The sequence below is a fragment of the Chenopodium album genome, chromosome 4, assembly GCF_948465745.1.
Source record: "Chenopodium album chromosome 4, dcCheAlbu1.1, whole genome shotgun sequence".
In the NCBI taxonomy this organism is placed as follows: Eukaryota; Viridiplantae; Streptophyta; class Magnoliopsida; order Caryophyllales; family Amaranthaceae; genus Chenopodium; species Chenopodium album.
In genome coordinates, this window is record NC_137837.1 from 7,842,419 (window position 1) to 7,866,780 (window position 24,362).

Sequence of the window (24,362 nt, forward strand, 5' to 3'; positions counted from 1 at the left end):
ATGAGTGGCCCTGGCTACCATGTACATAATCAAAGAAAACAAAAGGAGTCATGCCAAAAACTATTTCAAATGAGGTCGCACAAAATGTAAAATTAGGCTCGGGTTAATTGTTGGGTTAATTGTTACTATATTAGCCATTTGTAATATTCAAAATGTTATACTACAATTTTAGCATTTCTATTAGAAAAAAGTTTAATTTGTAGTTTTCAAGCTATTTCAAGCAAATCACACTACACAAACTATTTATTAATTTATATGGTAAAAAAACCAAATCCACATTGATGTAAAATGCAGTAAACGTCTGAATCTTACCACAACTTGAACATTCATCACATCTCCAACGAGACAGTTTCTAGTGCTCTTCATCAACGGTTCAGCTTCTTTGTTCCAAAGCAAAAGTACCCCTCCGACGGCTCCATGGCCCGAACTCACATAGTGATATTGACCTGGCAGGCTGGGAATCAATTCCCACACTTGAAGATGTTTTGGCCGCGCCTCGGTGATAAAGAATAAAATAGGACGGTAGCAGTCGTACAGCTTGCGGAAATTTTCAACGAAGGATGGCCTTAAAATGTCAGTCGCATTCCAGAACAACACGAACGATCCCTCATGAAATACAGGTGAATCATCATCGGGCATTTGACCACAAACCGACACGCGATGGTAATGTATCCCTGATTTTTTCGTAACTCCAGAGACGGCCTTCAATTCGAAGGATGACATTCGGGCTTGAATCTTCATAACATGAATAGAGTTTGTTTTAGCCCCAATGAAGATATGCCTTTGCCTTAAAGGTAAGGCAAATGTCAAAGCAAATGCAGCATCAAAGGTCGGTACAAGGTTAAAAATTGGAACGATATCTTTGGGAACAACCTCATCCTCCCCGAATTGGTGGTGGTTGTAAAGCCATTTGACAAATGTCGTGACTCCACGGTGCTGCAAGTACCCTTGAATGTCAGATAACAGCGGCACATAAGCAGGTTTAATATCTCCGCTGGGTAGCTCCATCACTCGCATAACATTGGTATTGGCATACCTTTCCTCATCGTCCATAATAATCTCTTTGCGGATGGTTTGAGGGTCGATTTTTTTGTTTTCATCCAAATCTTTTTGGTTTCTATAGTAGCTTATTTGATTTAAATCAAGCTCATTGTTTCTAGTTGGAAAATAGGGGTTGAAGTACATGAGTGGTTCTCCAGGTAGGAGAAGTACAGTATCTCGTACACGACGACTTTCACATGTCGCCGTAGCTAAAATGGTATACGGTGGTGCATTGATTTCCATGGGTAGGTTATGATCGGGAGTCAGGGTTGAAAGGTCGGTGCTTGAAGAAGATTATGTCACTAAATTAAGACTTTGAGAGGCTTATAATAATCATGTGACATAAAAGCTGCGAAGGCTTAAAAAAAAAAGTATGACAATTGGACTGAACTCGCTACTGTTTGGGAATTGAATTCACTATAAAGCCTATACCATTTAATATATGAAAAAAATTTGGATATATATGTACGCCAATTTACAAAATGTTAAATTTTTTTTTTTTTAAAAAAAATTATGACCCAAGTATTAATATAATTCTTCAGAACGGAATTATTATTGGTTGCTGTTTAATGTAAAATAAAAAAGAATTCCGTATTAAAAAAAAATCGTAAAAACAATGAAAAAAAAAATATCTTTATTAATTAAAGCAACAAATAAAGGCACAACAGTGATCACAACAACAATAAAGGTGGTAATACTAATAATTCAAAGTAACAACAACGGGATTACTTAATTGAAAGGAAAAAATTTACTAAAAAATAAGTCATCCACCGCAAACTATGTGGTGGTGTTCCTAATTTTATAAGTGGACTGACCTAGGTGGATCCTATTTATTTGGGAGGATGTCCTATTTCCACTTTGTTAAAAATAATTAGGACAAGGGAGTAAGTATTAACCACCCAAATAACCCTGAGAGCTAAGAGACACAAACTTATGACTCTAGCCATTAAAATCGGTGAGTTCTATGCTGGAAATCGTTGAGTTTTAACAATATGGGTAAATAATACATGAAATAACATTTTTTCCCCTGGTGGGCCCACGATATTCTCCTCCGACTGAACTTACACAAAGGACAATATCGTCCTTTCATGCCAAAAACATTAGCGTTAAAATGTTCAAATGGTTAATGAGTTCCCTTCAGTGGGGGGATCCAGGATTTCGTATTAAAATAAAATAAAATTATTCAATTTATCATATATTATTGTAATTATCTATTGATGATAATTTTATGTAACGTAATTTGAAATGAAAATGAAAAGTAAATTGGAAAAGAATCATAAACAATGACAAGAAATGAATCTAATTTGTAAACAAATTTTGGTAGATGTAAATTTTATGTTATCTATTAAAATGTTAAGAAATTGCAAAATTATTTGGGTGTGAAAAAAAAAAAAATCAAAACAGTGATAGGTGACAAAAGGACTGTTAGGTTAATCCTAAGAAGACATTTATTGTAAAAAAATAAGAAATAGAGAAAAAGGAATTAGAGCGAAATGTCGGAAGCTTTAATTACTTTGTTTGAACTACCGAAGCAAATTCAATATCATGTAATATGTGCATTCGTTAATGATTTTGTAATGTGTTATTAAGTTTTTTAATTTGATTTAGTTGTGTTTTTCCTTTTTCCCGGGGGTACCACGTGGGACCCTGAGCTGCCAGTGGTTCAATTATATACCACACCACACTTAGATTAACTCGTACTGCCAAAATACAAAACTCTCAGGTTCACACTTGCGATATAAAAACATAACAAACTCACCCAAATAACCTACCCAATACAAATGTATGACACCTAGTATATGCCACTGGTTCAATTATATACCTGGCCAAAACTCCGATTACTGAAATTAAGATAAACAATATAAAATTTTATATAATATTATATAAAATATTATATAACAAAATAATATTTTATAACAATAATGAAAACCCAACACGATTATTACTAGATATAAATTGTTTAATTTATGTAAGCTATTTTCTCACCAATATAATATTATATAACCACATCACGAACATTGGGTCTAAAATCCCTGATTCATGTAACCCTATACCCTAAACCCGTATCCGAAAGTTGTTAAACTATACTTCGGATGACAATTTAATCACGGGTTCGATCCCATCCTAAAGAAAAAGACATGTCCAAAAATATGTTGTCCAAATCTGTTTACAATTAGTATTAGTTTGAACCCGAATATAATAGATCTCAATCCGAGAAAAAAAATGCGAGAGTATGTGCATAATTGTTTGCTTGTGTTTGTATCAAAATTATGTAAAGTAACTTAGCTCATAAGTTAATGAATTAATGTTTACACTTTACTTTGTATGACAACACAAACGATTATAAAATAGATTATAAATTAGATTAGAAAAAAATATATGAAAATAAGTATTCAGATAATTTAGGAGGACCGTATAAAAGGAGCCGATTTGGATCCGAAAAAAACGAGTCGGATCGGAATATCCGTATACGAACTCGGAATCGAACTCGGATGCGGATTGGATTCGGAATCGAACTGAATTGAATACCCTATAAGATAGGGAAATTAATTAGAAGCTGAACTGAACTGAACTGAATAGAATTGAACTGAATTTAATTGAACTGAATTTCATCGTAAGAGATCATGGCCTAAACCCTATGAAACCTTTCATTGTTATTACGGATCACCCTATGCCTAATGTAATGGATCAACTTATGACGGACCGTTTGATTTATTTGCATAATGGGAGTTAATTATACCAAAATTTGATGCCAAACATAAACTCACATAATTCATGCCTAATAGGACTTTGATTTTGTATTTGCATTACGAGCTTTAATGTTTGATTGGTCAAATTGATTATAGTAGCTAGTATGCATAAATGAATCAGTTAGAAATAAATTAAGCTTTATAAAAGGTTAATAAGTATTTAATATTTAATAAATTAAATTAAAAATATTACTAACAACTCGAATATTTCATACGTGTACAAATATGATGTTATATGGAATTTTTAACATAATATTTTTTTAAAAAAAAAGTATTGATTTTGATTTTATGCTCCTCTGTATAAATAGACCTGCGCCTAACAAAATTTTAATCGATCACCCCTTTTCCAAAAAATCTCGAATATTTTCAAACAGCTTTTCCTTTGTGTGAAGTTTGAAAACAAACAATGCCTAATCCACTAAACCCCCCTGGTTTCCATGGCGAAACATGCCCAGAAACCACTTATGTCTGGTCTAGGAACCCCAGATCCATCCAAGAGATGGACTTCAACAAGTGCTTTTACTTTTTTAGTGATGATGGCAAGAAGAGCAACGACATGGCTGATGCGACGGAGTTAAGGAAGCTGATTGGTGCTCCCCACATGGAATGGCCGGAGAAAATGGACAAGCTTATGATGGAGGATGAGTCCGGGAACATCTACCCCGCTCATTTGCCAAACATAGGTGATGTGACTTGGCTTCCTGAAGTCCAAGCTGCTATTCGGCAACTTGAGGATGCACTAGCCGTAGTTTACGATGGTGTAACTCCCCTCATTCCATGTCTGCTCAAGGATAAAATTGATCCAAAGCCTGTCATCCCTAGATGCGGTGCTATCTTCAAGTTGACTCTGACCCCATACAATTTTGAAGATGGGGCTTTTACTGACGCTTTTCAAGTCCTTCAAGTTCGGGCTAAGATGTCGAACATTTCATTTATGGTATTTCGGGACCGCATACTTAAGAATGAAGAAACTAGTCGCTACCACATTACTCGTCTCACTCCACAGTACGAGGCAGGTAACACACTCTTGGCTAAGGGATCTAGTGTTGTTCTGTGGAATGCTCGTCAGATCACTCGCAAGTCTTTTTATGCTGATTTTGAATGGGTCCTTCGAGTCCACAAGCCCATCTTGATGATACTCACCGAGGTTCGGGTGAGGATAATTTCATGCACCAGGGTGATTAAGAAGCTCAATCCGGGCTTGACTTGGAGCTTGGAGCCCGGAAAAGGAGTTGTTGGTGGGACCCTGATTCTTTGGGATCCTGCTAAGGTGAATGCTGAAGTCATAGCGGCCGAGGGCCGTGAGATCATACTCCGTGCTTTGGGTTTTATCAAGCCAAAAGGGGTACGTTTATAAGAATGCTATGTGTATTATGTTTTTTAATGACTCCATTTATTAGCATAGTTTACAAGTTTTGTTAATAATTTAATACATGCAGGGGAAGAATGTGAGCAGCGTTGGGGAGTCCTCTTCCACCAAGGTTTAGTGGAGGCACGACTGAAGCACGAGAAGCACAGCATGTTACTCGAAATTATGTCTTATTATTATGTAGTATGTCCTATGTATGTCCTATGAAGGCATGTTTGTAACGTAGTAGTTGTATGTGTTGTTGGTTTAGCTAAGCGTGGACTTATCTTGCTCAGTTTGTGATGTAATTTCAATTATCCTTATGTTGTTTTAAATTCAGTTATGTATGTTAAGTAATTATGTATGGTGTCTTTGAATTATCTAGGCCTCTAGGCCTGTTAATTAAAAGTATTGTGTGTTTATTATAATTACTTTGTTGTTGACTTGTGTCCATATTATTTTATTTGAAGTAATTGGTCCCTTAAAATTAAGGTGTGATTAGATGATTTGGTTATTGTAATATATGGCAAGAGATGTTAATAATCAAGATTTGAAAACGACGCCTCTTATAACCCATGTTGATTTTGATTAGCTAATGTGGTATAAGATTAAACTTATTTGACTCTTGCATGTTGATTTTGATTAGCTAATGTCATAATTATAAAGTAAGATTTTTTACAAAATCGGCTAATGGTTCTCACATTTTTTGTAAGTAATTCACTTTAGTAGGAAAGGCGTGATTTATCCGGTTATTTGGTTTACTCTCTTTTACACTTTATAATCTTGAATTATGAATTTTATTTTAATACAAGTCCTGTTAATTCCTTTTAACCCAATTACCACGGGTTGTTTCCGTTTAATTAAGTATTTTGGATAAATGATATTCTGGATACTATTGCCGCTACAAAACTCCCTTTTGAAGAAAATATTTTTGCAAATTACTTAGCACATTTATTTAGTTATACTACTCTGAAAATATAATTTGTAAAAGTGGAAATAGGTTGATTATGTGCGACTTTATGCTTATTAATTGTATTTAGGTATTTACTTTTCCAAACTGGTCGAAGTACCACATTATGTTAATTTTTCCACACGTAAAAACTCAAAAGTAATGAATTTTCTTTAAAAAAAAAAAATTGGCATAAGACCGTAAATATGAACCAAGAACCAAAAGCTGTATACGCTGTTTGTAGAACCAAAAGTCGTTCTAGCTATAATTATATTAATTAACTGCACATATATTAAGTCAGAGTACCAACACAACTTTAAAAAAATTTCAATTTACGTCCATCATTTAGCGTTATCCGTAAACAAATGTTCATGATATTATTCATTTGTTTTAAAAAAGCAAATAAGATAAGGTTAGTAAAATAAACTTTATCCGTACGAAGGAAAAATAAAACCTAGCAAAACACAGTTAAAACTACACATACCTATGAGAAGTCATAAAAGACAAAGTATAAATTATATATGAGAGAAAATCAAAGTACATGAGCAAATCTTTTGGCTTCTACAGTTGGCATTGGGTGTGATATTTTGATTTCTACCCATACCGATGTGACTGTACAAGTATTGGTTTACACAATACTCTAATTCGATGGCACCTTACGATCTTTTTCATGTCCTCAAAGATAAAGTAGCTGCTAATGTCAGTCGATGTAACTTGTTATCAAATGTACTACGTAGCTTTAGGATAGGGGAGGGGGGTGGTGTATGGACTGTATTGTATAGAAATAAGTAAATGAAATTATGAAAGCGTAGACATAGAATACTGAGGCTGACAACATATTATCAAAATCTAAATCGTATCAAAAATATAATCAAAATCAAAACAGTAAAGCATTAACAAGAGTTGCAGAGTCACTTTAACCAATTCGAAAAATAAAACTTGCAAAAGTGTAGATCCATGTTAGATGTAAGTATTTTTTTAAGAAACAAACAAAACATAGAAATATGATTAACCACCAATAAAAGGATAAATATAAATATAAATCAGACGTAAAACCGGCTTGAAATTATAGTCGTGAAGTTATGTACTCCCCCGATTTAAACCTAATAATTTGATATGAGTATAACCGATCGTAAATTATAGAATTGATAATTGCGTATAAGGTTAATCGATCAAAGCAACCTAAGTAATAATTTGAGATGGAGTTCATTCGATCATTGCAAACCTAAGCAATAATTCGATATGAGTGTAATCGATCGTAAATTATAGAATAGCTAATTGCGTATTAGGTTAATCGATCATAGCAACCTAAGTGTTAATTTGAGATGTGAGTTTCATCGATCATTGCAAACCTAAGCAATAATTCGATATGAGTGTAATCGATCGTAAATTATAGAATAGCTAATTGCGCATTAGGTTAATAGATCATAGCAACATTATTAATAATTTTCGATACTGTTATTTATAATTTGTATATTATTTTTTATTTGTATACTGTTATTAATTGCACAAAAGTTTAATCGATCATAACAACTTTATTAATAATTTTTATTGATCTTTCATATCTGAAATAGATCATACCTCTCTTAAGGTTTAATTGTGTGTAATTTGGTACGACCGAAACATAATCCCCTTAACCGTGAACCCTAGGAGCCATATCAAGTGTTAAACCTCAACACCTAAGGAAAATCAGTACTAAACCTTCCACTTCCCAAGAACCCTTTGTTTGTTTGTGGAACGCAATCTTCTGCGATATAGAGGTAGCAGGTTCTTCATAACATGTGATTTGATTAGGGGGGGGGGGGCAGTGCTTTTAGTCAATTGATTGAACAGAGCAAACCCAATTCGATTTGACGACGCCATTATCATGTTGGAGGTAGCTTGGTTATAATTTTACAGAGCAGCAATTCGACAGTATGGTTTTTTAAGTGTAAGTACTTTTTCCATATATTAAGGAACTATTTCTACAACAGAAACCCGTGAAGCCAGCTGAGTTCGCTCTACTGTATGTGGTACCAAGTGAGCTTAGGAAAGGCAAAACTGAAGTGGTTAAAGTACTATTCTTTAGCAAAGAAAAAATAAAGAAGTTATAGTAAGGTTAATACTTGGTGTGTTTTAAGGATATACATATTGTTATTGTAATTACTGTGTAATTTAAGTAGATAGGAAGCTCAAAAAATGAAGTCATTATAGTATGGTTAACGAAGTGTCACGAACTACTATTTGAATTAGTAAAAGTATATTATTGGGACATATTTAAGTAAATTAGGATATCTGTGATTATTAATAACCTTATAATTAATTCGTAGAAAATATCCCAATATATATTCACTTTTGCAGAATGCAAATTAGGCCGAAAACGGATCCTTGTGAATAAATAAGGTTAACCCTCCTCCGAATAAAACCTAGTCCCACTAAACGTGTATATTCACTTCTTGCCAAAATGAAAAAGAATAAATTAGGGTAACCATCCTCCGATGAATAAAACCTAGTCCGACTAATGATTTAACTTAATTTTAAGTATTACATAAAAAAGATATGAATATTAAAAAGTTGTAAGTAAAATTGTATTGGAGCATTAGTTGAGATAGCTTTAAAGGAAAAGACGAAAAAATTGACTATGTAATAATGATTATGCTCACTATTTGGAAAGCGGGAAAAAAATGAGATATCGCGATTTGGTATTGAAAAAATGAGTACTATACATAAATAATTCATTTGCCAAAATACAACCACAAAATCATGTACTAAGAGGTTTTTCATGTAAAAAGATCGTACTAAGAGGTGGGCTTTGTAGCAAAGTATAGGTCAATATCAAGTACTCTGAGTAAATATATGGTCATCCTTAAATTATGGGCCATGCGTACACAAAAAACTAAGAAAAAATAACAACTAAGTGCTGTCAAATAAACATCGAGTTGCTGCCTATGTTGTATTAGATCTCAACTAATAAGAAATCGTTGCTTAGAGTTATCTGGAAATTGTACTGGTTAATTTTGAAATAAGTGACATACAAGTTTATATAATGTTATCATTTGATAAATTAAAAACATGTTTCAAATTGATTATAACTAGGACGTGGTTGTACGAGAAAATTTTCCGTATGTTAATTACAACGTTATAAACAAAGTATGTATAAGCCGTGTTTTGTATTTAGAACATTATTCGCCTCTTTCCTTTAAAGTTTATACAATACGTCGTTACTTACTTAATAAATAGGGGAGAGTCTGCGGTACATGACATGCAATGCGGTGTATTGTAACGACTAGTAGCCCTTATTTAGTACTTTAAAAAAAAATTTCCTTTAGGGATTTTTTAAATTTAAATTCCCTTGTTTTTAGTTGTAAAAATAATATAGAATAAAAGAAATCTTAATAAATTCACTTTTACCCTTACAATTGTAAGTATTAAATTATATGACAATTTATCTTTATCAATTGTAGAAATATTATTACATAAGATTGTCGTTTTGGTCGATTTTATAGTCGCATGAATGTAACTTATGCTGATTTTGATTAAAAAGACCTATGGATGTGAAAAGAAATAAATTAGCTTTTACTCTTAAATATTAGGCTAAAGAAATAAATTAGTTGTAATATAAAAACTTAAATATCGTTTAGAATGACAAAAAAAAGAAAAAACATGCAATAGTAACAATTGTATATGCTAATTATAATTTTGACTTTGTTAATATTATACTTTCTGATTACAATGTTGACTTATTATAATGTTGACAATTGGAGTACGTACTTATTAGGGTTCACCACCAAAGTAAATGTGAACTAAGTAGCAATAGAAGCTCGCCACGTAAGTTACGGTGTGGGGTAAGGGATCAGGGCTATATAAAGGGGTCATTTACATCAAAGGCACACAGCAACACGAAACCATACAATGTCTACCAGCACTGGCCACCTCAAGCAAGTGAAAGGGAATGGGGGTGATGGGGACGACAATAAGCGTCGTCGCCCTGGTATCCCTCAACCACCTCAACCACCAAAAGCCAAAAAAGAAATATCCAAACAAAAGAAACGACGAGACCTGATTGCTAAGCTACTTGCTAGCTACAATTATCCCCCTTTTCGTCTTGAACAGCCACCTATGATACCATATAATGTGTCGACTGTGGCAAGGGTTGGCACTTCCCAAGGGCTGCTGAATCAAACCATGGCTGCAATACCTTCTGCTCTTGACATGATGGTGGCTCCATCATCGCCACCCGTGGTCGCACCCCCTTGCCCTCGGGATGCTGTGAGCCGCTTGGAAACTAGCCTACTCCCTCCTTTTAAGGTAGCTGGAGTGGCGAAGTTGGAACATAATGATCAGCCTAGTGTTGATCAACATGTACCTCAAGTAGAGGGAGTCATAGGTGGTACACCAATTAATCATCCAAATCAGGATATACAAGGGAATGCTGACGAAAACCCTGATGTCGACCTCGACGAATCTAAGCTTGCTGAGAACGGAGATGGTGTGGTGTACTCGATTATCTTAAGGAGTTACTCGGTGGGAGATGTTGGTGTGATGTACACCATTCGTAGTGACGAGACATTCAAGGCCATCTACGACAACTACGCGTCTCTCATTGATGTTAAGCCAGAACAAATCAAGGTGTACCAAGGTATCACCTACATCCCACGTACCGCGTATCCGGATCCTATGGGAGTTGCAACTGGAAGTGTGATCTACGTTCAAGGGCTGGTATTTCCTAATCCCTCATTTTGACTTTGCTGTGTTTTGTTTATTTCTATTTTTTGGTGTGATATAATTGCCCTTTATTTTGCACTAAACTTGTATATCGTGTTTAATTATTCATGTATGAACAACTACAAGTAGGTTTGGTGGTTACATATGTCCTAGTGATTTGAATGATCACTAGCCAGTAATTTTGAATATAATTTAGAGGCTGAAAGGATTATGTGGGAGATAATTATAACAATCAATAGCTACACTTTAGATAGATGAAACAACTATGTTAACATGGAGTCAAGGCTTGCCTAAATCAACTTAATAGAAACACCACGAAATTTGCCTATACGATGCTATGATATTATGGGCTGTATTTGTTGTTTTCTTCGTATCATTGGACTGGTTAGCAGAGCTTAAGCTTAAGAAATTGTCGTGAAAAATGCAAATATTACTGTAATAAATTGTCATAATCTCACTAGCAAGGAGTTAGACATCTGTAAAACTAATCGTATATATGTTGTAGTCGTTGGTTCTATTCTTATTTGGGGAATGGTACAAATAATTTTATACATTGTATACATTATAATGTTACAAATTGTTTGGCAGGAGGGTGTGGTCAATACAAACACTAGGATCAAGAGGTTTTACCTAAAGAACACCGGACACCGGAGGAAAATCAAGCTACGAGTTCAGGGCAAATTGGACACACCACTTTGCCGCTTGTTCCACATCTGGGGAGATAAGGTTGGTGTTGATCCAACTGACCTTGTCTTCTACCACGAGGACAAGGTGTTGTGCACCCTTAACACTATAAGGGAAGTGGGAATTCTGAATGGTGACAAAGTTGTTGTGGCTCCTTTTGGGGACGAACGTTAACGTTCGCCAGAATCGAATGGTGCTTGTGCACGGGATTAAGAAGTTAAGAGCTTTTGGGATGTTAGTTACTATGTAGTGTTTGATGTCTTAGCAACTTTAATCAGCTTTGTTAATTATTATGCAGTGTTTTATGTCCTTAAACGTGACCACTCCTTTTGTCTGTGTGTAACATATTTAAGCAGTTCCTTAGCATAGCTAATGAAGTTGCTTTAAGTGGTCAGACAACCTTGGCTTTTGTTGTGTTATATTGGGGCTGTCTCCGAAGTAGTTAGTCGAGCTCTTTTGTAGCTCTTTTCTAAGAGGCCTTTTGTAATTTCTTGCCCTTGGCTTATCATAACATGTTATGGTAACTGCCCTTTTGGCATGGTATGAATGTATGGTATGAATTAGCGTTTGTTACTTGATGTTTATGGCAAGACTTATGTAGTTTGTTGTAGCAAATTTAGTATTCTGGGCTTATTTTATTAGTAGTATTGGGCTAAAAGAGGGTTCATGAGGAGTATTTTAGTATTGGGCTGAAAGAGGGTTGAAGAGGTTGATGGATCAATATTTGTTTTTTTTAAGAAAAAATAAATAAAAAAATAAACATGCACCAAATGAGGGCCCATCATAATATAAGTCCAACATATTGCAAATTAAGACTTTACTACTCTGGTTATAAAAAGTCTACATTTAAAGTGAGGGCCCAACATAGAAGCCCAAATCTACTCACATATGAGTTAGTTCCATTGTTTGAACCTATACTAAACCAGACTTTTGCCACCAAAATTGGACATGAATGTGTACAGGAAAACAAACAACGCAGGACCAAGTGTACAGCAGGAAAAGTGAAACCTTGCAAACAATAGAAAACAATCGTATAAACCAAATCGGGAAAATAAAGTTTTGTAGGTATTCATCAAAACAAACGATTGAGTGACCAATATGCACCAATCGGGAAAACAAATTGTTAGTAATGTGAAACACATACCAGGATTAGATACATGAAATTGGAGAAATGAATACACCTATGCACATACCAGGATTAGATGCATCAAAATTGAAGAAATGAATACACCTATGCACCCAATACAACAAATGTGAAGGTGGACTTGAAAGCAACTCCGCTGCTGCTTGAATGCTGAATGAACACACCAAGAACGAGAAGTAGTACACCGAAACACCTAATATAAATAAATAAATCAAAAATCAAACTATTGCTTATAGTAGATTAGTATATGTATATTAGAAAAAAAAAACCTCATCACAGTTCAACATGGTAACTTAATCATTTGCTAATTATCCCTTAACATCCAAAGGAGAGATTGATGAAAAGGAAGGAGATATTGATGATAAGGTACACTTGAAAGCAACTCTGCTGCTGCTTGAATGCTGAAAGACCACACCACAAGAAAGCAACACTGAAGCACCTAATACAAAAAAATATATCAAAACTCAAGTATTGCACCTAATAGTAGATTAGTGTATCAGACAAACAAAACGCGCATCAAAACATGGAAACTTAATCATTTGCTTATTATCCCTTAACATTGGAACTACACTTTTATGTCAAGCTTTGTTCAAAAAATACAAGTGTACCTTAACAGCAACAACAACAAATGCCAGCTCCCTGTCCTGCAAATATTCATCAATGGCAGCTACCTGCAAACAGTAGCAATGACTTTATAATTCATCAAAGGGTATTCACAGAAATGAATTGCGTTTTATGTAACATTTGGCACAGTTGGGGGTAATTGACACAGTGATAGAAGATAGTCTTTGGGCCTGCATTAGAATAGGTCAGCTAAATGATAAAGGTATAATGCAGCTAAATGATAAAGGTATAATGCAGCTAAAACAGATTAAGAATAATTAGATCTTCAGTATGCCAGTTTAGCTAAATTGAAATTTGGTATGCTAGTCAGAAGTGATAAATGCGGTTTCATATAAAAATGACCCAGCATTTTGGAGAGCCATAAGCCGTAAGTTTAAATAAATAAGTACAACGAAGCTTTCAACTAGAATTTAGGAGAGCAATAACTCTGAGTTCATACATCAACATTTAACCCAGCAGTCACAAAAGAGTCATGCATACCTCAAGGGTTCTAGTTAAGTACAACCATAGTTATATTAGTTCAAAATACAAAAGAAATCTCAACTTAGACATGTCAAGGCTTGGAATTGTTAAAATGTGTCAGAGGGACCTGACCATCCAACACCATTTCTCATAAGAATGTCATCATCCACAGCAACATCTTCAACAAAATCGTAATAATGCTCAATGGTGTTCTGGTTTTGTGGAACTTGAGTCCTTTTCCTCTTAGCCTGCAACAATATTAATGAAACTATTTGTGAAAAAACATGTTTTTTTTTAAAATTTGGTTACCCTAATTTATGAACGAAAATGTATTTAACTGATAGGTTCACTTACTGGTAGCTTGCCTGGGGCGGTTGGTTGCTGGACAGCAGGGTCATGCATCTCAGGTGCAGCAGCATTTTTGCCTTTTTTCCCACTATTTTTCTTATACCCAGTCTCTGCAATAGATTTATGCCTTAATCCCTTAGGTCGCCCCCGAGGCTTCTTCCTGGATATGGGATCTTTCGCTGCTGAGTGTACATTGGTGTTTCCCTCTTCTGGAGGCTTACACACAGAATCAGGAGTGTCATTTTCTTGAGGGATGTTAGATCCAATTTCTGAGGACGGTAACAGATTCCTTGGCATGGTGGGCAGACATGGTTGGCTTGCCAGAAATTTCTCTCTACTTGCCAGAACTTCTCCGCGAAGTTTTTGGAGAGATTTCACAACTAGATCCACTGTTTCTTTGTCCTGAACTGCAGAAGCAACATCACAGATGGGCAGGAACTCCGCCATCAAGGTATTGTAAGTCTGCACAGTCATGTCCTCCGTGGGATCATGGTAAGCGACCTTAACCCGAGTATGCCTCCTAATGACATCTTTTCTCCAACGCTGGAGAACATATTTGGATGGAATATCAAACACAAAATTTTGATCATACACCCGGATGACATGCCTGCATAGAATACCGAAAGTTTCAAACTTCCTACAGTCACAAGAGACCTCCTTTGTAACTGTGTTGAAAAGTACGCAATAGAATCTCCTCCTATCAGTGATCACCTCTTCACTCTTTCCTTCGGGAATGATCCAAACCCGGTCCTCAAGTAGATATTGAATCAAGTTCCCTCCCAAAGCACGCTCTTCCCTTCCAGAGCAATGCATGAGTCGACAACACTCAATTTGAATCTCCTGGAACTTTGCATCAGTGTAAATCTCATGGAAGAACTTCTCAACATAAAAACCACTTACAAGACGTCTCCGATATTTGCCACACCTAGCATCTGCCTCATTCTCAGCTTTGACACGTCTCGCCATGGCCCTTTTGTACTTCTCTGGAAATTCGTACAGCCTTGTTTTCCGATTAACAAACCCGTCAAAGAAACTATTTATGCTTTCCACCCTTTGCGTTGTCTTCATCCCAGCCCAAAAGTGTTCTTTCATAAAGGCTGGGACCCACATATTCCTTTCTTCATACAAATCAGATAACCATTCATTCTCTTCTAACTCATACGTCGCCATTAATTCACCCCATCTACGCTCAAATTCAGCGACTGTGAAACTTTCATATATGAGGGTCTTAAGTGGACTCTTGAAATCTGCATAGCTGTACCAAGTGCAATTTGGAATTATGAAAATATACTTAAGCATACATTCACACAGATTTAAAGATGACACAGTTAAACAGGACAGATTTAAAAATGCATGCTGACATCAAACTGTCTTTTAAAATGTCAGAGCATTCACACAACACAAATACATAGATAGTATGCTCCGACATAGCCTTCAGACATAAATATCAGTCACAAATAGAAAGCCAGCAAACCGCATATATGTGTTCTTCCGCTTAATACACTCAAACTTAATACAGGCATTTATAAAGAAGTCTAATATCAAATAATATAATTAGTCACAAAACAGGGGGGGAGGATGGTATAATGCATGCAAATCACAATGAACACATATATAACAGTGGCAACTACCAACAAGCAAAGACTTAAGACAATAATACAACACCAACTGTTTTCAGCCAAAATAAACAAAATAAAAAAGTGTTCTGAACACTGTTTGAGGAGCAGCCACCAAATAAGCAGACAAAGGAATGCATTGCATTAGGCAAAAATTAGCAAATAAGATGACACATATATAACAGCGGCAACTACCAACAAGCAAAGACTTAAGACAATAATACAACACCAACTGTTTTCAGCAAAAATAAACAAAATAAAAAAGTGTTCTGAACACTATTTGAGGAGCAGCCACCAAATAAGCAGACAAAGGAATGCATTGCATTAGGCAAAAATTAGCAAATAAGATGACATCAAAGCATTAGCAAAAATTATACTTACTGTTCACAACTCCCCAGCTTGTCTGGGAATTTCTTCAGTATGTGCCAAATGCACCAACGATGGCGTGCATTTGGCATCACTTCAGCCAGAGGCTTCCGCATTGCTGCTGCTTGGTCTGTCAAAATTGCACCCGGTTGTTTGTCACCCATGCATGACAGCCATTGCCTAAAAACCCAACCAAATGTGTCTGAATCCTCGTGTGAAACAAGGGCACACCCCAACAATATCGATTGGCCATGGTGATTAACGCCTACGAAGTTGGCAAACGGTAGCTCATACTCGTTGGTTAGGTAAGTGGTATCAAAACAAACCACATCGCCAAATTCTTCATAAGCAACCCTGCTACGAGCGTCAACCCAAAGTACGTCCTTCAACCGGCCCTCTCCATCTAATCTTTGTGCATGATAGAAATTCTGATTATCGGCTTGCATTTGATCAAAGTAGGCCATCATTGCAGCTGCGTCACCACCTTCCATTTTCAACCGCTTCTTCTTGTAAACTTCGTGTTGTAGGTCCTTAACACTCGGAAGGTTATCCACCCCAGTCTCAGTAGCTATACATGCATGTGCTTGCCTTACAGGGAGACCTTCATCAAAGAAATTCATTAGTTTCCGTCTTACATTAGATGTGTACTTCTTCATTCGATATTCCTTCACCAACTTAGCATCACTTGGTTTTGGGGTATGGTTATCATGTTCATTTTTCACCTTCCTGATAACCCACAACCCATCATCATCAACGCCAGCATATAACATGGCACCGCAATAACATTTCTTAGATGTCCTTTTCGCCCGCTGCAGTATATCTTCTCCAATTTCACCGTTAACAACATCACCAGTGCCACACAACTCCATTGCCTTGGCCCTTTTCTTGGCCTCCCTCCTAGCCCTCATATCAGGTGGGCCCCAACACTCACACTTCCATGTTGCACCTCTTCTCTCAGCACTTGTCTTGGAAAATGCAGATGACACTCTAGTTACCCCAAAGCCTTTTTGCTCAGCATATTCTTTGTAGTATGTTTCTACATCTAAAAAGGATTTAAATGCCATTCCTAACTTAGGAGACTCGACAAAGGAGTACAAGCTGACTTGATTGGTTGACACAATGGTCTCCACAGTCTCAATGGTTTTGATTGGAGATAAGGCTGCTAGTCTCTGCTCAACAGTGTTTGGTACAGTCAGGGGCATACATTCCATACAGGGAGGTTCCTCACCAGCAACACCACTATAAGATATCACTTGGCCCCCCTCAAAATCAGCAGGAGATGACTCTTGAACATGATCAGACATTATGCCTTTGCCTTTGTCCACAACAGAATCAAACATCATCGATGTGTCCTCCACAGAATCAAGCATTACAGATTTCCCAGGATCACACTCAATCACCATAGCAAATCTTTAATCCTATTCACTCTCAATATATCACATAAAGCAACCTAAGGTTCAAACAAAAAATATCACATTTATCGATCAGAAATGTCAAACAGATAAAATACTCAAATGACTCCTTTATAATACCTTAGCTTTAAAAAAAATTATCAATCAGCACAGCAGGAGATGACTCTCAATATATCACATAAAGCAATCTAAAGTTCAAACAAAAAATTATCACATTTATCGAACAAAATTGTCAAACAGATAAAATACTAGAATGACTCCTTTATAATACCTTAGCTTTAAAAAAAATTATCAATCAGCACACAGGAGGAGATGACTCTTGATCAGCAAATAGAAAACACTCGACTTAACATTCCATACCAACACATTAACCCAATTAACATCAGAAAAATAACAACAACACATTTACTGAATCAACCTCCGACCATTTTCAAAGCAAAATTCACTCAATTAATGAACAATATATACTAGACAAATTCCAACAACATTCCATGAACAACAAAAAACAAACTACACAAAATTGCTTAATTCAAAGGAGTTTATTTTTGGATTTACTGGGACTACTCCCATTTTGATTCTTAGATCTCAAATTAATTAGCCCCCAACACCATATCCTGAACAATGACTGAATTCTTTCAACCGATAATTACAACAGTAAGGTTTAAGAAAACTAGGGTTTACGAAATTACGAAATTTAACGAAAAAATTACCTCTTTTGCTAGAAATTTGAGGTACCAAACCTTCAGCTTACTCACCGACGAAGCTCCACCACTTTGCTGAAAACTGAGTTTTGCTGAAAACTGAGCTCCAACCTTCAATTTCAACTCACCCACTCACTCGACGAAGCTCCCCTCACATTTGCTGGAGATTGAAGAGCATTACAAAATAACGGATGTGGAGATGGCAAAATGAAAGTCAAAACGGGAGAACCAAAAAGGAGGTTAACCTTTGACTAACGTTGGCGTTAAATGCCAACACACCACCAATTCTAGAAAATATTAAAATAATCAGCGAAGTTCTTTTATTTGCGAATTTGCCACTATATTGACAAGCTTCGTCAATATCGCATATTAACTGGGCAAAGCTCGTTTGTTTTATGTTTGATTTTTTAAATTCCCACCCCACTAATGTCCAATTCGAATTGCAACATTTTGGAACAATATGAGTCGAAAATCAATCGAGGTTTGACATAGTAATTAAGGGGGAATGCAAATTGGTGAGGAACTGAGGATATAATAATGACTCGATAAGTAAGGAAGTTTTAAACAAGTTATTAGTCAACTTCAAATGAGCATAGTTTTCAATCTAATAAGCATTTTGAGATAATTTAGATTAGAGGTGAAAGCTAATCTCAAAAACTTTTCAATAACAAGTCATAATTTTGATGTTAATAATGAATATGAAAGTCGCGACATTTTACGATTAGCTGTTTAAACTGACACAACAGACAAAACTTATGTGGAGCTGATGTCCAAAAGGGGTTAGTAGCTTCTAAATTGTTATGTCTAGGTCAGCTCATACGTGTCATCTTTAACACATCTATGCTATCTTTATCACTTTTATGTTGTACTGCTAATGTGACGTGTCAAGAGTATAATAAATTATAAATACCCAAAGGTAATTTTGTTATTCATCCACAAATCGAGAAAAACACATTGAGTTTGGATTCTTGTTCTATAATCCTTGTGATTAGGAGTGGATATTGGTGATGTACTTTGTATCATTCTTGTAAACACAATTTGAAATGAATTAATTAGTACAACTATTTTCCTAGCTTTGGGGTGTGTTCTATACTTCTATTCACTTGATTTTCACTTATCTGAACTTAAATGAACTTATTTAAACTTTCCTCAAACTTATCTTAACTTAACTGGACTTATTTTAGTTGTAATTTGAAGTTAGACAACCCTTATCAAAACTTATTTTCCTGGACTGAACTTATTTTTTCTGAATTGAACTTATCCTAACTTATTTGAATTTATTAAACCTGAAATAAGTAAAAATAAGGTAAACAGAACAAACCTTGGGTGGTTTTATAGTCCTCAAGTGGTTTACTTGAAGAAATTTCTCACCTTCCACATTCTTGTCTTTTTTCATATCATTTCTTAATTGTCCGATTTGCTCCTTGATAATTACTTCAATTATCAACCATTTTCTCTTAAAACCAGCTGAAAGTACCTGTGTCAAAAGCCTTGATTATTTTCATTCATTCCATACACTAGAAAGGTTGAATGATCACTGTTTACCTTGTCAACTAGTGTAGAAATAAGGGTCCCAGATACTTATTCTTATTCCAACAAAATATAAAATTAAATATAGTAAACTTTTGATCATGGACTTTTGGAACAACATTAGCTAGTTCAAAATACCATGTCAAATGATCACTCAATCATAGCAAATGATGTGTAGATGAGATTTGATCTCAGGTCTTGAGTACTACCTTGTAAGTCTTTAGCCAACAAAATAGTCGATCATTCATAACTATGTAGTAAGTTGCATGGGTAGTTGAGTTTCATGATTTTATTTTACTATATGTAGAGCTGGTAAAAGCAGATACAATATGAGTTGGATATGGAAAGGGCCATTTATTAAACCGTAGATGTTTATATTTATGGGTAAGGTAAGTGTTGAGATTCTCAACACAAAACTAACACGACTCAACTCTCCTATGGAATATGAAAAAATAACTAATAATTTCTGGTGCTAATGACGGATCTTTTGTATTAGACTAACTATTTATAATAATACTACTATAACATAAAACTAACCGAACACGAATAAGGCGAGTTAGTGTGACATGCATGTTTAATTATACAAGTCAACAAAGCACAATATGTCACGTTTAATTAAACAAATTAGGCAGTATTATTGTTCCCCATCTATTTATCTTCGAATATAAACACGAACACAAACACCATACAAATACGACATGACTTATGAACATGAACACAAAACCATCTGATTACAAGTATTTAATAACGGAGTTGATCCTTTTTTTTTTTGTTGGCAAGTCGGGTCATCGGGTGAGTTCTCACCCTTTTTCTTTTTGGTTTCTCTCAGTGTCCATAAAAATCAAGAAGTTTCGGGAAATAACAAGTAACACACCAATTAAAAAATTTGCCACCATCATAATCCTGACGTGTCAAACTCTAATTGGTTCCAACACTAATTTACAACAAAAGTATGACGTGCAATAAAATCACTGGGAAGAACACTCTAGCAATGTCCTAATTAACCTCGTCAAATATTTAAAAAGTCCTGAACCAACATACAATTTTTATAATAAGCTATAAATATTTAACACTCTTCCAATTCCAAATTATTCTCATCATCAAAATCAACATTCAACAAATATTCTCTGTAATCTTATTATAATTTTTAGTACGAAATTTTCAACATTTTTTTTTGCAAAGGTGACACAATTTTGATCTGTAACAATGCGGTGTTCTTCTAAGAATTTGGCATTATACTTCCTTCTTCTCTTTGTTTCAGGTTTGTTTCTCTTTTACCCTTTTAATAATTTTTTGTTACGGGTCTAGAGTCGCAAAGGGTTATTTGTAATGTAGACGGGATTTGATCACAAGTCACGAGTATGAACCCATGTAAACAATTTTTATGGTTGTCATTGTTAATGTGTATTTGTCATCATATCATCTTATTTGGATTTTTGTTAATTTATATGCATCTGATCACATTATAAATTTTATAATATGGTTCAAGAATCTGACTTTTTATTTATTTATTTTTTTTTCAGAGTTTCTGCTAGGAGTGACAGTAGCAGCAGATGATCAAACAATAAAAGGGACAGTAATTGGAATAGATTTGGGTACAACATATTCATGTGTTGGAGTTTATAAAGATGGTCATGTTGAAATCATAGCCAATGATCAAGGTAACAGGATCACCCCTTCTTGGGTGGCTTTCACTGACACTGAACGATTAATCGGAGAAGCAGCTAAGAATCAAGCATCCCTTAACCCGGATCGAACCGTTTTCGATGTTAAGCGTCTTATTGGTAGAAAGTAAGTCATATGTTCGGAATTAGTTGTCACGTTGATGATATAATTTAAACCCGTTATGTAACGATTTATTTTGGACATATGGTATGTAACAAAAATGGGACTTACTATTTTTGGTAATTGATGTAGGTTTGATGATCCTGAGGTTCAAAGAGATATGAAAATGTTGCCTTATAAGGTTGTTAATAGAGAAGGGAAGCCTTATATTCAGGTGAAACTTAAGGATGGTGTTAAAGTGTTTAGTCCTGAAGAAATCAGTGCTATGATCTTGCAAAAAATGAAGGAGACTGCTGAGTCTTACCTTGGTAAAACGGTTAAACACGCAGTTGTTACTGTTCCAGGTAATTTCTATAAGTTGCCTACGATATTAAATATTAATTGTCGTTTATTGAACTGTTCGTTATTGTATTAGTATTGACAAGTAATTATACATTGATATTTTAAACGAACACTGTCTTTTTTGTTGTAGCTTATTTTAATGATGCACAAAGGCAAGCCACCAAGGATGCCGGTACAATTGCCGGGCTAAATGTGGCTCGTATAATCAACGAGCCGACGGCCGCAGCAATTGCTTATGGTTTGGACAAGAAAGGAGGAGAAATGAACATTTTGGTGTATGATCTTGGTGGTGGAACATTTGATGTTAGCATCTTGACTATTGACAATGGTGTGTTTGAGGTTCTTTCCACTAGTGGAGATACCCATTTGGGAGGTGAGGACTTTGACCATAGGATCATGGACTATTTCATCAAGTTGATCAAGAAGAAGCACAACAAGGACATTAGCAAGGATAAGAAGGCGCTCGGAAAGTTGAGGAGGGAATGTGAGAGGGCTAAGAGGGCACTAAGTAGCCAGCACCAAGTCAGGGTTGAGATTGAGGCTCTTGTTGATGGGGTTGATTTCTCTGAGCCGTTGACGAGGGCGAGGTTTGAGGAGTTGAACATGGACTTGTTTAAGAAGACAATGAGTCCTGTTAAGAAGGCTTTGCAAGATGCAGGGTTGAAAAAGACTGATATCAAAGAGATTGTGCTTGTTGGTGGAAGTACTAGGATCCCTAAGATTCAGCAGCTGTTGAAGGATTTCTTTGATGGTAAGGAGCCTAACAAGGGTGTTAACCCGGATGAGGCTGTCGCCTTTGGTGCTGCTGTTCAAGGTGGTGTTCTAAGTGGTGAAGGAGGTGAAGAAACTCAAGGTAAAAAACAGAATCCATGACTCTGCTTCCTTGGCCAGATTTGCTGTAATTTAGACTTTTTTATGTGAATAATTCACTCACTTTGTTATTTACATTTATGGATTTTGTTGTATAATGTTGAATGTAGGTCTCCTTCTTCTTGATGTGGCTCCTTTGAGTTTGGGTATTGAGACTGTTGGTGGAGTGATGACTAAATTGATTCCAAGAAACACAGTCATTCCAACAAAGAAATCTCAAATTTTCAGCACATATCAGGACCAGCAAACCACAGTTGATATTAAGGTCTTTGAAGGTGAAAGAACCTTAACCAAGGATTGTCGTGAACTCGGAAAATTCCAACTCTCTGGTATTCCACCTGCTCCAAGGTAATCATCTTGATTAGTCTTGTGTTTAATTTGTGCTAATTATCCCTGCATAGTGAGTACTGATTCGAGTATGCCTCTTTACTGATAAGATTTTCCTTGTGTACTTGTTTCATTGTAGGGGAGTTCCTCAAATTGAGGTGACCTTTGAGGTGGATGCCAATGGTATTCTCCATGTAACAGCAGAGGACAAGGCAGCCAAGAACAAGCAAACTATAACCATCACAAACGAAAAAGGCCGCCTAAGCCAAGAGGAGATAGACCGAATGGTGAGAGAGGCTGAGGAGTTTGCCGAGGAGGATAAGAAGTTGAGGGAAAAAGTGGACGCGAGGAACAAACTTGAGACATATATCTACAACATGAGGAGCACAGTTGATGACAAAGACAAGCTTGCTGATAAGATTGACTCTGATGACAAGGAGAAGATCGAGGCTGCCTTGAAAGAAGCACTTGAGTGGCTAGATGATAACCAGAACGCTGAGAAGGAAGACTTTGAGGAGAAGATGAAAGAAGTGGAAGCTGTTTGTAACCCTGTGATCAAACAAGCTTATGAAAAGAGTGGTGGCAAGGCTGCTGATGACTCTGAAGAAGACGAATCTCATGATGAATTGTAGAGTGTATATACAAAATTAAGAGGCATCTTTTAAATCCCTTTTTGATGTTATGCTAGGATGTAATGCTCCTGATGTTGGATCTTTAGGATCCAATATTGACAAAATCTGTTTTTTATACGACATTGTTTGATTTAGATTAACAGTCAAAGTTCTTTCCTTGATATCTTCTTCCATGTCCATTAGTAGCTCATCTTACTAATATTGGATAGTGTATTAGCATACTTTTATGAACTGATGTGATCTGTTAGTTGCTGTTCAATTATGCCAGTAGAGATGGTACCATGGCTGCCATCCTACCATCCTGATGCACCACAGGCATTAATTCCTTGGAACTGAATATTCAATGTTGAGTACCGGGCTAACTGCAGTAAAATAAACCGCTGCAACTGACTTGCACATATTTGATAAATGTTTAGGACTTCCTGTTTTGGTATAGTGATGTCTGACTGCCCTACTGCTGAGATTTGAACAGAATTGTTAAGGCTAAGCGACTACCTGTTTTGGTGTTGTGATATCTGACTGCCTGCTGCGGAGATTTGACCAGAATTGTTAAGGCTACGCTTTATATCAGGAAATCCTCCGGTAAATGGAACTGGCCAGTTTTGGGGGAAGATAGACAGCACTTTCTTCCTGTCTTTCTAGTTATTTTCGTACAGATAAGAAATTTGTATACTTCAGTCAGTTTTGGAGTATTGTTCAGATATATGATAAATGCCTTTCTATGAAG

The 24,362-nt window shown here is 35.8% G+C and overlaps 2 protein-coding genes across 2 annotated transcripts; one reads left to right on the forward strand and one right to left on the reverse strand.

The window, feature by feature from the left end:
- Positions 1-13,616: 13,616 nt before the first annotated feature.
- LOC145628801 (protein FAR1-RELATED SEQUENCE 6-like) lies at positions 13,617-18,399 on the reverse strand. Its single transcript, XM_081681206.1, has 4 exons — positions 18,159-18,399; positions 16,052-17,486; positions 14,061-15,309; positions 13,617-13,954 (listed from the first exon to the last, which is right to left on the reverse strand). The coding sequence occupies exons 2-4, from the start codon at positions 17,437-17,439 to the stop codon at positions 13,814-13,816; spliced, it is 2,778 nt and encodes a 925-aa protein (XP_081537332.1). The 5' UTR covers positions 17,440-17,486; positions 18,159-18,399; the 3' UTR covers positions 13,617-13,813.
- A 2,312-nt stretch (positions 18,400-20,711) lies between these two features.
- Positions 20,712-23,872, forward strand: LOC145628803 (luminal-binding protein 4-like). The gene is made up of 6 exons (XM_081681208.1): positions 20,712-20,940; positions 21,203-21,470; positions 21,597-21,808; positions 21,937-22,659; positions 22,787-23,024; positions 23,143-23,872. Exons 1-6 carry the CDS (start codon positions 20,886-20,888, stop codon positions 23,633-23,635), a joined length of 1,989 nt encoding a protein of 662 aa, XP_081537334.1. The 5' UTR covers positions 20,712-20,885; the 3' UTR covers positions 23,636-23,872.
- The last annotated feature ends 490 nt before the right edge of the window (positions 23,873-24,362 follow it).

Excerpts from the sequence above, each read along its gene's own strand:
- LOC145628803 (XM_081681208.1), top strand. The coding sequence starts at position 20,886 with ATGCGGTGTTCTTCTAAGAATTTGGCATTATACTTCCTTCTTCTCTTT. Across the intron at positions 21,809-21,936 it reads CGCAGTTGTTACTGTTCCAG|CTTATTTTAATGATGCACAA; the intron begins GTAATTTCTATA and ends TTTTTGTTGTAG. Across the intron at positions 23,025-23,142 it reads GGTATTCCACCTGCTCCAAG|GGGAGTTCCTCAAATTGAGG; the intron begins GTAATCATCTTG and ends GTTTCATTGTAG.
- LOC145628801 (XM_081681206.1), bottom strand. The coding sequence starts at position 17,439 with ATGGTGATTGAGTGTGATCCTGGGAAATCTGTAATGCTTGATTCTGTG. Across the intron at positions 15,310-16,051 it reads AAGCTGGGGAGTTGTGAACA|CTATGCAGATTTCAAGAGTC; the intron begins GTAAGTATAATT and ends CACTTGGTACAG. Across the intron at positions 13,955-14,060 it reads CCGCCCCAGGCAAGCTACCA|GCTAAGAGGAAAAGGACTCA; the intron begins GTAAGTGAACCT and ends ATATTGTTGCAG.